This window comes from Capricornis sumatraensis, chromosome 7 (assembly GCF_032405125.1).
Source record: "Capricornis sumatraensis isolate serow.1 chromosome 7, serow.2, whole genome shotgun sequence".
NCBI classification, from domain to species: Eukaryota; Metazoa; Chordata; class Mammalia; order Artiodactyla; family Bovidae; genus Capricornis; species Capricornis sumatraensis.
The window spans coordinates 100211894-100226425 of NC_091075.1; the positions used below are offsets into that span (position 1 = coordinate 100211894).

Below are 14532 nucleotides of genomic sequence, written 5' to 3' on the forward strand. Positions count from 1 at the left end.
ATTTTCATTAAGAAGCCCCCTCTTTTTTTTTTTTACCTGTACTGTTTTTAACTGTTGGGTCTGTAACACAGAGGGCTGAGTTGTAGTATTAAGCAGTTGACTTCCTGGGGTCAATGCTGAGACACCAATGACAGGTTTCACCTCTGGCCTCCCTCCAATGGTAACTACTTTAATTTGCTGCGGTGGTAACTTAGCATCTCCTGACTGGGCCTGAGTTGTAACTTTCTGAGCCTGGGGTTGGCTATGGGGTAGTGCTAAAACAATTGGTGAACCAGACTTGCCCAAAGTTGTTAAAATTAACTTCTGTCCATCTGGTTTAAGGGTCTGATTGCCAAGTTTAAGATCAGATGTCTGTGATACTTTGTTTAAAATAATCTGATTGGCTGATATAGTCACAGGAGTCTGAGCACCAAGTTTTTGAAGGCCACTTGGAAAAGCTGGTTTCACTGTGGTATTAGAATCTGCTTTAGTGACTGTGGTGTTCACTGCAACTCGGGTAGTGTGGTTACTGTGCACTGTGATTGGTTCCGTGGAAATGGGCGTGGCTGCAGAGTCACCAGTAGAATTTATGTTGACAATTTCTTCCAGTTCTGTCTCCATGGGAATTGGGGATGAAACAATAACAGCCTCAATACTATCATCATCCACTAAAGTTATACCAGTGTCCATTATCTCCTCTGGAAGCAAACTATTCACCTCAGCTGGCACCACCTCCATGATCGTTCTCCTTCGAAAGAGTTGATCAGGTGCTGCAATAAAAGTTAAAAAATGAATAAATTACTATGTTTCAAAACAGATACAAGAGAAAAAAATTAGCCAAGAAAAAATGCAAATGACAAAAATTTCTACTAATGTATAGCTGAGTGAGGAATATTCCTAATGCATATCTGTGTTAAAACATTTCAACAAATTCTCAACTTTCAAAAATTTGAAATATAAGTCCTATGGGACACAAAACTAGAAGCAAACATTCTCATTTACCATGTCTCAATCTAAAAGTATACTGCATTCAGGCAATACATAACTACAGGAAACTCCTTTCCAATTTCTGCTCATAAATAAAACCTTTTAATCTTTGACATGTCTGATCATCTTATTTCTTCCCAGTTCTAGGGTTTTCTACTAACAACACTTGAAAACTTCTGATTTGCACAAGGAAATAAAGATTTAAATAAAAACAGATATTAGAAAATATAGTCGAACTTCTAGTGAAAGTGGTCCTAAAATGAGGTTACTATGTCATTTATAAAAATCCATTAAATACTCAAATTGATGTTAAAGAAGTTTCTAGAGTAAACCACCTCAGCAACTGCAGGTCAAATGGGTTATAAGTCCCCAGTTTGATCCATCAGCTTCATATTAGAGAAATTTTTATTTGGAAAGAAGATTCTCAACTCCTCCTCAGCTATTTAGAATGTCAAAAAGGGAACCATTTAAAAGGTATACAACCAGTTCCCATAAAGGAAAAAAAAGATGGTAATGACAATAATAAAGCAGATCACAAATCAGAACTGTGATGTTTTCAGCCAAAGGTCATAAAAAACTTCCAATAAAAGAGTCAGTACCATTATCTTCACATATTAAAGAGTATCTCATATTTATGACTGACTACGTATCTTATTTGGACTTCCCTGTTGGCTCAGCAGTAAAGACTCCTTATGCAATGCAGTAGACGTGGGTTTGATCTATGCATCGGGAAGATTCCCTAGAGAAGGAAATGGCTACCCACTCCAGTATTCTTGCCTGAGAAATCCCATGGACAGAGGAGCATGGCAGGCTACAGTCCACAGGGTCACAAAAGAATTGTACACGACTCAGTGACTAAACCACCACCACCAAACAAGTTATTTGCCCAGAGTACATCAAAGATTCACAGCAACCTAATCAGTAATTCTTTCTTTCCCCTTTTTTTTTAAATATAAAAATGCAATACCCATTCCAAGATTAATAGTTAACAGACGTGAGTGGCAAATTATAATTGAGTAGCACTAGTAAAAACTAATACTGCCAAAATTAATCATCATTATTGAGCATTTACTACCTACCAGTGATGGCATAATTTAACCTATCCTGATAACAACTCCAAGATGCATCATTTTACAGATGAGGAAACTTAGAAAGGTTAAACTCTATGCCCAATGTCACATAGCTTGTAAATGATAGAGCCAGAACTCAAACTCAGGATATGTTTTATGATACCAAAGTTCATAATTTTAATCACACAATTTACTGCCTTAAAAAATAAGTCTACTCCTTTACAGTCAACCCTCTACCCCAACATTCCTACTCTACACAACCACTGGTCTATTCTACAACTTCACTAGTGTTGCCTTTTTTGCCCATTTTAGAACTTCACAAAGATGGAATCATACATTATATAAACCCATGGTATAAAGGATGAGCCTCTCCCCTTAGCATACTTTTTGAGATTTATCTTTATTCTTACATTTATTAGTAGCTCAGTTCCTTTTTACTGCTGAGTAATATTCCATTGGATGAATCCACCACAATTTGTTTATCCATTCATCTGTGGATGGACATTTTGACTGTTTGCTGTTTGGGACTATCGTGAATAATATTCCTAAAAATCATTCGAGGTTTTTGTGGATAGATATTTTCATTTCTTTTGAATAATTACCTAGATGTGGACTTGATGGATCATCAGGGAAATTTACTTTTAACTTTGGGCTTCCCTTATGGCTCAGTGGTAAGGAACCTGCCTGCCAATGCAGAAGCGGTTCAGTCCTGGGGTCAGAAAGATCCCCTGGAGAAGGAAATGGCAACCCACTTTAGTGTTCTTGCCTGGGAACCGAGAAGCTTGGTGGGCTACAGTCCAAGGGGTTGCAAAAGTCGGACACAACTTATTGCATAAACAACAACAATTTTAAACTTTGAACGAAATGGGCCAGACGATTTCCCAACTTAGCTGTACCATTTTGTACACCTACCAGCAATGCATGGGATTTCTAGCTGCTCCACTTCCTCACCAACAACTGGTTTTGTCAGTCTTTTTAACTTCAGCCATTCTAGTGGGTGTGAAGTGATAGCTCATCGTGGTTTTAATTTGCCATTTCCAGATGACTAAATATGTTGAGCACCTTTTCACATGAATATTACCTATTTGTATATCTTCTTTTTTAAAGTACCTGTGTGTTAAGTCTTTTGCCAATTAAAAAAAAGGATTGGGGTTTTTAATCTTCTTATTCAGTTGGGTGAGTTCCTTATGCATATTGCAACATCATCAATTACAGTAACTTATAGCTCAGAGGAAATCACTAGAGTTTGGGGGATCCCAAAGTATGAGCACTTCTCTAGATTCAGCTCTTCCTGGTCAGTAGAGTCCCCCTCTCGCACTTTCAGAACAAGGTATTTATGAAACAGGCTTGCTGAAACATCAATACCAACTACACTCCCCCCCACACACACACACACACAGTGGCACATCAGCTTCCCATTCCTATTGCAAACCTTGTCCAAGCCCTATCAGCTGTTTCTCAACATTCCACCCTACAAAGAATGAGGAGGAGGAGGATGACTTGGGTGTCACTACCCAATGCAACCATTAAGTTTGACTCTCTTCTCCCTAAATTTCCCCCAGCAGGTTCAGACCTGAAGTCAAGGTGTTAGAGGAGGAGAGGTCACGCCACAGAGGGAGATGGTGGCCTGACAGTGCATTTACTTTCAGTTTCATCCACTCACACTCGCAGCTCAACTGAACAAACTACTAATGTTTTCAGTCCACCCAAATCCTCACTTCTGAGATCCTTCTCTTGTGCTGGGGGACTCCTGGACTCAGCAGCTACAGCCTAACTGCCTTTCGGCTAGGGCCATGGAGTGGAGTGTACAGCAACCAGAGCAAGCATCATCCAGGCCACCTCTCAGCTCAGTCCCTGAAGATTCTAGGAGGTAGAACACGGAAGGGCTCCTACTCCTCCTGCCCCCACCACCCTTGCCTGCCACGTGAGTGAGAGCATTCCCTACCAGATGCCAGTCTTTGCAGATCCCCTAGCCCAGCCTTCAAGGCGCTCATCTTTCCTCTTTCAAGAAGCCATGTCTATGTCAACACTTTATGCTTATGGCTTAAAACTGTCCAGAACTGGGAGGCAGTTGAGACTCCAGACTCTCCTTGCAGGCTAACAAAGCTGCCTGCCACTGTTTCGTGGAGACTGGCAGATGACGCGGTAGTCCTAGAACAGAGACGGGGATTTATCACATCCAGCACGGCAAGGAATGGAAGCACCGTGTGTGTCTTGGTTCCCTTGTTGCCCCCGTGTCCCACAGGGCAGACATGGACAGGTGCCCAGGCGTATGCTGTGCAGGCAGTGGGTTTACACTGAGGAACCCTGAGCCTAAGGAACCTGAATCGTTTCTCATGGGCTGAAGTACACCTGCCCTTTGTCCAAAGGGAGATATTATCTTTATGACACTGGACGTATAAGCAAATCTGCCCTCTGCTACGACAGGAGTCACTAACTCGATTACCCAAGGCTTTATGCTATACAAACATCCTGGAGAAAGCTGTCACTGCCTCTCTTGTAACAAGTACAAAACTAGAGAGATCCATGGGGAGCTGTCTCCCAACAGTATACCTCTCTACTTATTTATTTTAGCAACGTGTTTTGTACTTCAAGTGCTTAGGCCTTGTATATATTTTGGTAAATTTATCCCTAAGTGTTTTGTGTTTTTTGATGTATTGTAAATGGCCTTATTTTCCAACTGGTTGGTTGTTGCTAGTATATAGGAATTCAGCTGACTATTTTACATTGTCCATGTATCTTACAACCTTGCTAAACTCACTAAATCTTGTGTAGAGTCCACAGGATTTTTTAGAAAGATAATTCATATTATTTGAGAATAATAATTCTCTGTATTATTATTTATAATAACAACAACCTGTAGTTTTTCCTTTCCAGCCTGCACACCTTTTGTTTCTTTTCTTGCCTTGCCAAACAGGCTAGGACCTCCAGCAGAATGTTGCATAAAAGCAGTAAGTGCAGACATGTTACCTTGTTTCCAGTCTTAATCTTAGCTGTAGGTTTTTCATAAATTCGCTGTTGGGTTGAGAAAGGCAACTTATAGTGCCAGAGTGTAGTTGTTTCTTTTTTCAAATGGATCCCTAATCATGTTTTTTTTCTGCAACTAGTGAGATAAACATATGGCTTTTTCTCCTTTGTGAAAGTCACTCAGTTGTGTCTGACTCTTTGCGACCCCATGGACTACACAGTCCATAAAATTCTCCAGGCCAGAATACTAGAGTGGGTAGCATTTCCCTTCTCCAGGGGATTTTCCCAACCCAGCTCTCCCACACTGCAGGCAGATTCTTTACCAGCTGAGCTACAAGGGAAGCCCAAGAATACTAAAGAGGGTAGCCTATCCCTTCTCTAGCATATCTTCCCAACCCAGGAATCGAACTGGTGTCTCCTGCACTGCACGTGGATTCTTTACCAACTGAGCTATCAGGGAAACCCATTTTCTCTTTTAGTTTTTGAGTTACATTGATTTTATTAAGCCAATTTGCACTGCTGAAATAAACCCTACTCAGTAAAATTATATATAATTATATTCTATATATATTGCCAAATTCTGTTGGCTAATACCTTATTAAGTAATTTTGTCTACACTTATAAGAGCTCTTAGTCTGTAGTTTTTTTGTAGTGGCTCTCTGGGGACAATGCTAGTCTAACAAAATAAGCTGGGACACTGCCCTTTTTCAATTTTCAAGAAGCATCTACATGGAACTGTTACTATTTCCCCCTGAAATGTTTGTTAGAATTCACCAGTAAAGCCATCTATTTAACTATAAATTCAATTTCTTAAATAGATGTAGGGTTATTCGGGTTATCTTTTTCTTTCAAATGACCTTTGATATTTGATAGTTTGTATCTTTTAAGGAATATGTCTATCCCTCTAAGTTGCCAAATTTATTAGCATAATGTTACACATAGTATTATTTCAATGTCTGTAGAGGTGGCAACTATTCATTTCTTATTTTGGTAGTTACTGTCTTTTCTCCTTTTTTTTCTGATCAGTCCGGAGATTTTTCAGTTTTATTGATCTTCTCAAGAATCATTTTGGCTTCATTGACTTTTCCCAACAGTTTGTCCATTTTTAACTTAATTGACCATTATCTTTATCTCCTTCCTTCTGCTTACTTTGTTTCTTCTAGAAGCTTAAAATGGAAGCACAGATCAGGATTCAACAAACCATAGCCTACAGATCAAATTAAGACCACAGTCCATTTATGTATTGCTCTCCAACTAAGAATGATTTTTACATTTGTAAATAGTTGGGGGAGGGGTCTACAAAACCTAAAATAGTTGCCATCTGTCCCTTTACAGAAAGTTTGCCAACACATGGTTTAGATCATTGATTTTAAACCTTTCTTCTTTCCTAAAATAAACATTTAGTGTTAAAAATTCCCCCCACACTGCTTTAACTGCATTCTGCTAATCTCAATGTTTTCATTATCATTCACTTCAAATCTTTCCTAATATTCCTTGTAATTGCATCTTAGACACATGGAAAATAAAGAAGTGTGCTATTTAATCCCAAATATTTGGGGATTCTTCTACCTTTTATTATCAATTTCTAATTTACTCCTACCATTGTCAGTGTAATACTCTACCATTTCCACTGTGTGAGATGACATTTGGAGACCTGTTGGAGGCTCAGCGCATGACCCACCTTGGTGAACAGTGCACGTGCACCAGAAGAGAACGTGTGCTCTGTGGCTGCTGAGAGGAGTGCCCCATAAACATCCAATAGGCCAAAATGGCTGAGAGTGCTGTTCAGACCTTCCAGTCTTTCTTTTTCCTCTTCTATCCATTACTGAGACAGACTGTTAAAATTCTCAAATATGATTGTGGATTTGTTTCTCCTGTGCATTTTTAGTTCCTCATGTATTTTAAAGCTCTGTTATTAGGAAGAGCATGTCCTCTTCTGACTGGTCCTATTAAAAGAGACCAGGAGCTATAGGAGTAGGAGTCTCCATTGGAAGTAGGAGTAAAGTTCAAACTTCCAACCAGAAAAGGTCTGATCAGTCTGGCCGGTCTCTAAGTAGCATGGGCTGTGCAGAGTTCTGGAGCCAGCACACCTCACAGGCCACTGAGCAGACTGTAATAACTGCTTTATGATTAGACATCCCTAGCTGTTTCAATCAGGGTCACATGCAGGGCAGGGTGGCCTCCGCTAAAAGAAAACTCTCAGAAGGAGCGTGTGGGCATGGCAGGAAAGGGTTTGGCCATCTAGTTACATGAATCATCACTCTAATTTTATCCCTTAGGAATGGAAGATATGCCCTAGCACATGCAACCTCATCACCCCTGTGTTGAGGACCACTCCAAGAAGAGAGAGAAGAGAGGATCTTCACAAGCCGACAGGATAGAGGAGCTGTAGTTTACCTCATGTATGTGAAGGGCTACCTCTCAAGGTATGGAAAGAAAAGAAGAGCAAATGTACAACACACTTCCCATACTTCCAATATTTTCTGCTCATAAAACAAAGTTTTTAAGGCTTTAGTTTTAAACTACTTTTTAATTTCTATCAGTATTTACTTGACAAATATGTATTGCTTCCCAACTTTCTGGAGAGAAATTGACCAAAGCCCTTGCCCAGACAGACCTCAGAAGTCAACAGAGACCTCAGAAGTCAACAGAAGAGTGGCATGATCACAGCTATAGTTTGGGAGGATTAACTTCATCTTGGAGTTTTATTGTACAGAAGGTAAGTAGGGAAACCAGTTACAAGGCTATTACAGTAATTAGTTCAAGTCAGAGATAAACGGAAGATCTGATTTAGGACATTAAAATAAATAAATACAACATAAAAACAATGTAAGATAGAAACGACAAATGCTCTTTGCTTTCATACTTTCAATTTTTTTTTTTTTTTGAGACTATTGCCAGAGCTGAAGCACTGTTCTTTTTCTTAGTTACAGGTGGAGGACAACCTGGTAAACAACTATTTTCACTCTTGCACATAATGATATAAAGTGGTGAACTACCACCATATTATAGATGATAACTTATCAGATGTTGGGACAGAAACATCTGGGTGTTTAAGAACTACACTTTTGTATCTAAAGCTTACCACCAGCACTCACTGGTTAAGTATACTACTTGGATTTTAGTTTCCATTTCTAAGGTCTAGCATCAACAACTCAAAAACTAAGTACAGAATTACATTTCTCAAACTAAACTGGGAGCAATGGACTGTAAGACATGAGTCTTGAAGAAATGCTGGGAAGTTTGTATTTTCATTTCAGTAATATATTTTCTTTTTAAGTATATTCTGGATTACCACCATCAGTGGAACCAGAATTAGAGTGGGCTAAAGAAAAAGGTATGTAAGAATCTTACAAGGTAAATGATACATTTAAGCCACGTGGAAGTCAAACCACCTAACCGGTGATCTAAGGAGTAAAGTTCTGCGACACTCAAACTTAGAAAAATAGTGTAGGAGTTGAGTTATCTATCGTATGATACACAGCATGGGGCTTCCCAGGTGGCTCAGTGGTAAAGAATCTGACTGCCAAAGCAGCAGATGCGGTTCGACCCGGGGTCAGGAAGATCCCCTGGACTAGAACCTGGCAACCCCTCTATATTCTTGCCTACAGAATTCCATGGACAGAGGAGCCTGGCGGACTACAGTCCATGGGGTCCCAAAGAGTCTGACACGACTAAGTGACTGAGCACGCACACCCACACACAGCATATGGAAAGCTCCACCTCTAGTCATGGCAGACAATGGCATACCGACTATGCAAGCAAAGTTTCCGTTTCATCAAAACATCATTCATTACCCTAAATTTTACTGGCTCTATAGTTTTGTTTATATTTCATTTATACTTCCCTAAAAGCAATAAGCATAAGGGATTTATATACATCTAAAAGTTAAGTATTTTAATACAGTGAAACTATTTAGGTCAATCCTGACAATTCACAATATTTTTTCCCTTTAAAGGGGGACTGTATATTATTCATGCTGTAAGACTAACATGGAGGAAAAAACATGGAGATTCAAATCAGAAAAATGTGTTTCCAAATCTTGACTCTCCTCATTGCTTATCGTGTAGCCCTAAGCACTAATCTCTCTAAGCCCCAGTTTACTAGCAGAGTTACTGTGAAGATAGTTATGTGGTATGCTAAAGCACAAATGAAAATTCTTCTCTTCTTTCTCTATCTAAATTAGCTTCTCCTGACTTCTGTCTTGTTTAATTTTTATAATTTGGGGGGGGGGGGGCTGTGCCACATGGCATGTGGGATTTCAGTTCGCTGACCAGAGATTGAACCAGGGCCCTGGGCAGTGACAGCTCGGAGTCCTAACCACTGGACCACCAGGGAATCCCCTCCCCATAAGATTTTTAATCCATCACAATATCTCCTTCCCACTGCAACCAAGAGTTTTTAAATCTTCAAAGCTCAGAGCCAACTACTGTATTTTTTACCTTTATCTTCTCTTACCTGCGACACATCCCACAGAAAAAGCTACAGGACTTATCTCACCTGAGTACACCTCTGAGGCTGTCACTCTCCTACTCAAACATTTTCTGTAACCCTGAAGGCCTTCTGCATTACGGCCCTACCCAACCTATCCTTCCAATGTTACCTCCACCGATTCCAAAAGTGATAGTTTCCTGGAGGAGGGAATGGCAGACTACCCCAGTATTCTTGCCGTGAGAACCCCATGAACAGTCTGCAAAGGCAAAGATACTGAGGCGTCTCCAAGCCCTAGCACAGTACGTGACACACAGTAGAAACCCAATAGTAACATTCGAAAAAAAAAAAGTAGTGGGAATCTGCAATGCTCCTCCACCAAAAAAGACACCCGACTAACTCCATTGGCATAACTCTTCACTGCTTTCTAACACACTTCTAACTATTAAAAGGCAACTCTTTCAACAATAATCTAAAAACTGGTCTCTAAAGACAATCACAAGGAATCACAAAAAGACAATGGCAATGGGTGATTTAAAAAACAAAAACAAAAAAAGCCAATGAATAAGCATGCTTCTTTATTTACTGGGCTTCCCTGGTGGCTCAGCTGGTAAAGACTCCGCCTGCAATGCGGGAGATGTGGGTTAGATCCCTACGTTGGGAAGATCCCCTGGAGAAGGAAATAGCTACCCACTCCAGTATTCTGGCCTGGAGAATTCCAGGGACTGTATAGTCCATGGGGTTGCAGAGTTGGGGATATGACTGAGTGACTTTCACTTATTTTATTTTTAAAATTCTTAGTACTGACTTAGCAGCTGAGCTGGCAGAGACCAAACAACAGCAATGTAAGAGTTATAAGAAAAAAACAGTAACAACAATCAAATTCCTACCGGATAAAACACCAGGAAAAAACGATTTTAAAAACTAACTAAAACCTCTGAGTACCTCTCAGTTAGTTCCCCTGAAAAAATACTTTTGGTCTCTCAGTCCTCTAGTGAATAAATCTGGACACACAATGTGCAAGCTATACACACACATACACACAAAATATTTCCTCTCTGAATAGAACACACAAAGAATAAAACTGTATGACATGCTATGACATCATCTCTTTGTAGGAAACTTGGATATGGAAAACCATTGCTAATCATAAACATTACCAGGGGATATTTCTTAAACATTCATTTCTCTGTTCACTCATATACTCAACCTTCAACTGACCCAACCTACCACTACAAAAGCTGGAGGAAAAAAAAAATCAGAGGGCCCCAAGTTAATGTATAAAAATGTGATTCATATGTAACTTTTCAGTAACACTACTGTCCAGGATCTGCAGCACAATCTAAAGCATACATGGATCTTTAGGCAACCTAACAAAACCAGACTGCGGCTGTCAAAAGCTCAATCAGCCCAATTCTCCAGCTCTTGAAACGAAGGGCTAAAAAGTCCAGTAGGTTAAATAAAACAGAGGTCTCTGTCTTTAACCAACTTAAAATTTGACTCATATCAAGTGTGAGTATCAAGTCATCACAACTTCCTTCTTAACAATGAAGGCAAAACTTGTGAACCAAAATAGGGCTCCCAAAGCTGTATTTCGCTTGGATCCTAAAATCAATTGTAAAATCTTCCATAACTTTACTCTCTGAATTCATGAAACGGATGAGAGGCAGGGAAACACATGGATATCAGATATGATGGACAGTATCTCAACTGTCATCTGCCGAATGGCAGGAGCCAAGGAGTCCTCTATAGATGACAGAGCCATCAAAGAAAGAGGCAACATTTTCAGTGATTACAGAACTGGTCCACAGGCTCACAAAACGTGAACATCCACACCCCAACAAGTTACAGACTATGATCTAAGACCCAGAGCTTAAATGCAGAATAAAATGCCAACGTTCGGCCTCCTTAAGGAAACGTACAACCCCATACACTGCTGGACATCATCAAACCAACACCCGCTGGAGTGGATATTTTAAACATTCAATCAGGAAACCAGGATAACTGCTAGCGGTTCCTCTAGGCCTCAGCAGCAGCCTTGGGTATAAGAGCAAACTCGAGTCCTCTTAATACTCAAAAGAATACTGTTGATGTCATGACGAGGCTGCCGATCCTTCGCACTCTGAACTAGCCCTTCCTTGATCCGCGGGGCGATCCTTCGCCCACCCGACCCCTCCCCACAAATAAATCGACCTCGCAACGGAGCAGCCCTCGGGTAGCCCCTGGCTCCTCTACCTCCGGCGGCGGCCGCTTTCTCCTCCCTCCGGCTCCGAGGTGGGGGCTCCAGAAGGTCCCGGGCAATCCCGAGCCCGGGCGGTGCTGCTTTTGCGTGTGCACGCTGGCTCCGGCCAGCCGCTTTCTCCCCTCGTCTGCCGGACCTGGAACGCTACTGGGGAACCCGGGGGCCGCGGACGGAGTCCCGGGTGGCGACGCCGCCGCGGCCGCCGCCTCTGGTATGTCAGGGGCCGGGATTGTATTTCGAAAGATCCGCCATTTTCACCTCGTCATCACCATCACAGCTCAGCAGCTTCCCCGACAGCCCGAGCCCGGGCCGCCGCCGCCGCCGCCAGTAACCTCCCCCTTCCTCCTCCTCCCCTCCCCGGCCCTCCCCTCCCGAGAGGCGCACACCCACATATCCGGGGAAACCTCCCGCCGGCCCCGCCAACCTTCAAATGCTCGGGGAGACACCACTGCACACACAGCCCACGCCGAGACCTTTCACTCCGCCACGGAGGGGAAATCGCGCTACCTGCAGGGTCCCCAGTCCGGCATACTTTTGTTTTGAAGAGCAAAAGAAAAAAAAAAAAAAGCGGAAGGGGGCAGAGGGACCACCAAGAGCTTCCACTCTTTGCCACTTTCAGGACAGCAACTTGAGAGAGATGATGGAATGCCTTTGATGCGCTGTGTCCATCGCAGACACGAAACAACAACAGGATCAAGACCTGGAATGTCATTCACCAGCTCTGACATTTTCCTCCACCGCCAGCACCGCTTTTGACAGAATGGGCTGTTTCCCACCGCACTTCAGACCTCTCGGATACATTTGTATATTTACAGGCATTGATTCTTATGCAGATACAGTGGCAAGGACGTCTAAGTTTTCAAAACAAAAGTTCCGAACTGTTTCCTCTTAACTTCCTCTGATCATTTCTGTCCATAAACACTGTGACTTCCAGTTCGTTTGTCATTGGTTTAAGACGTCAAAGAGCAACTAGGTTTAAAATGTAAGGATCCTACTCATGAGTGAACAATCTCTACAATACAGAAAATATACCTCAGAGTTAAAAATTTTTTTTGCCACAAGTTTTTAGAATCTAAGTCATTAAATTAACAAAAAAAAATCTGCCGCTGAAATTTTTGATACAGTGAAAATAAGCAGCGTGCTTTAGAAAAGACCCTAGAATTACCTACCCAGCTCCACCAGCATCTCTCATCATGTAGTTTAATAAATAACTAAAAGAGAAGATAGGCATGTTTTAATCATCAAAGAAATAACAAGAAAACATAAGCTGCATGGCTTCTGAAAAGAATAAAATTTTTCTAAAAAGCTAAATTGGCTACCTTTGCTAATTTCAGATTTGATAACCATCCATTTTTTAAAAGGTCAATTCTGTGCCCACCATTCAACTACAGTATATGCTCTAAAAGATCTATTTGAAATGAGCAAACTGAATTTCCAGGTTTCGAACAGAGCCACTCTACTGTCTTTTTTAAGAAGTTTGTTTAAGAAGAGAAGGGTAGAAGCTGAATAAGGCATTTCATTTCCTTACCTGGCTTGAATGACAACTCCATAGAAAAGTCGATAGCTTCAGGCTTAAACAAGTGCTATCATCACCCAACCCCGTCGCCGTTTTCTATATGCAGCCGGCTAGACGCTGAGAGTATCCACCCGTCCCAATTTTTTCATCTGTAAACTTTACTTCCCCACCGCCAGCCCCGGCCACCCGCACTCCGCTTGGTGCTTACCGTTGCTTGGCCAAGCTAAGTGCTGGCCCGCTCCCTACCCCGTGCACCTCGGGAACATTATGACATTTGGCCGGTGGGCTTCGCGAGGAAAACGGACAGACACGAAGAAGACACCACTACAAAGGGGCACAGGAAGGACGGGGCGGCGGGCAGCAGGGAAAAGGAGGGGCTGGTACAAAATGACACAGCAGCCAAACCGGTTCCCAGAAACCCGGGGCCGACACGGCGGCTCCTCCGGCCGCGCAGCGTGCGTGTCAACAGCCGCGGGAGCCCTTCCTCCGGATCGCCGGGAAGGGCGGGCTGCCGGCCGAGCGCCGGCCCAGCCGGGTGACAGCCGCCCTCTCGAGTGCCGGCGGGAAGGGGCCGAGCCCGGAGGATCCTCCCACCTCCTGCGGCCCGGGGGATGGGGCGCGGCGGCCCCCAAGACTGCAGGTTCCCGCTCTCCGCCATGACCCCTCTAGCCCGGGCTCCCGGAGGGGGCGGTCCGGCGCCCCCTCCCGCGCGCCCCCTTTCCCGCCTGGGGGGCTGACACTCACCAAAGCCGGCGGCGCCGCCGCCTCCTTCTCACGCCGCGCTCCCTGGCCTCCCAGCAGCCGCGGCGGCGGCGGCGCCTCCGAGACACAGACCCGGGTTTGTTCAAAATCACGCGCCGAGCGCCATTCCACCGCCGCATCCCATAATACGCTGGGCCCTCCCCTCCCGCGCGCCCCTCTCGGCCCGCCCCTCCGCTCGGCCCGCCCCGCCTCCCCGGCCGGCTTCCTTCCCGCCCCTTCCGCGGCGCCTGGCCCCGCCCCTTGGCAACCCTGCTCGGCGTCATCCCGCAAGGCGCCGAGAGTGCGCTCCGACTCCACGTGACGCCGAGTGGGCGCTCTGTCAAAGCTTTCGCATGGAATGTTCCATCCGGCTGAACCCGGTAGGGGCGGGGTGGGGGCCGAAGCGCGGGGATCGCGCCTGCGGTTGGAGGGACTGCCTTATCGTCCAGCTTTCCTTGTTAGGAAGTCTGTGCAGTAGGTGCGATTTCCAGTGTCTTGCCGCTGTTTGATGTTCTTGCGTGGGAAAGTGATCGGTTGTCACATAATGCCAAATCTCTTAGTTTCTGAGGCAATGTTTTTGCAGGGGTCGCTAAAAAGCC

General features: G+C 43.5%; 1 protein-coding gene across 2 annotated transcripts in view; it reads right to left on the reverse strand.

Moving 5' to 3' along the window:
* LIN54 (lin-54 DREAM MuvB core complex component) overlaps nt 1-14060 on the reverse strand; it is a 61886-nt gene extending 47826 nt beyond the window's left edge. The window contains exons 1-2 of one of the 2 annotated variants that reach the window (XM_068975129.1): nt 13937-14060; nt 37-749 (exon numbers count right to left, since the gene is read on the reverse strand). In XM_068975129.1, coding sequence (XP_068831230.1) covers nt 37-717 — 681 coding nt within the window. In that variant the 5' untranslated portion in view covers nt 718-749; nt 13937-14060. Of the gene's footprint in view, nt 1-36; nt 750-13936 lie in introns of those variants that run through there. The other variant, XM_068975130.1, reaches the window with a different exon arrangement.
* Between the last annotated feature and the right edge of the window lie 472 nt (nt 14061-14532).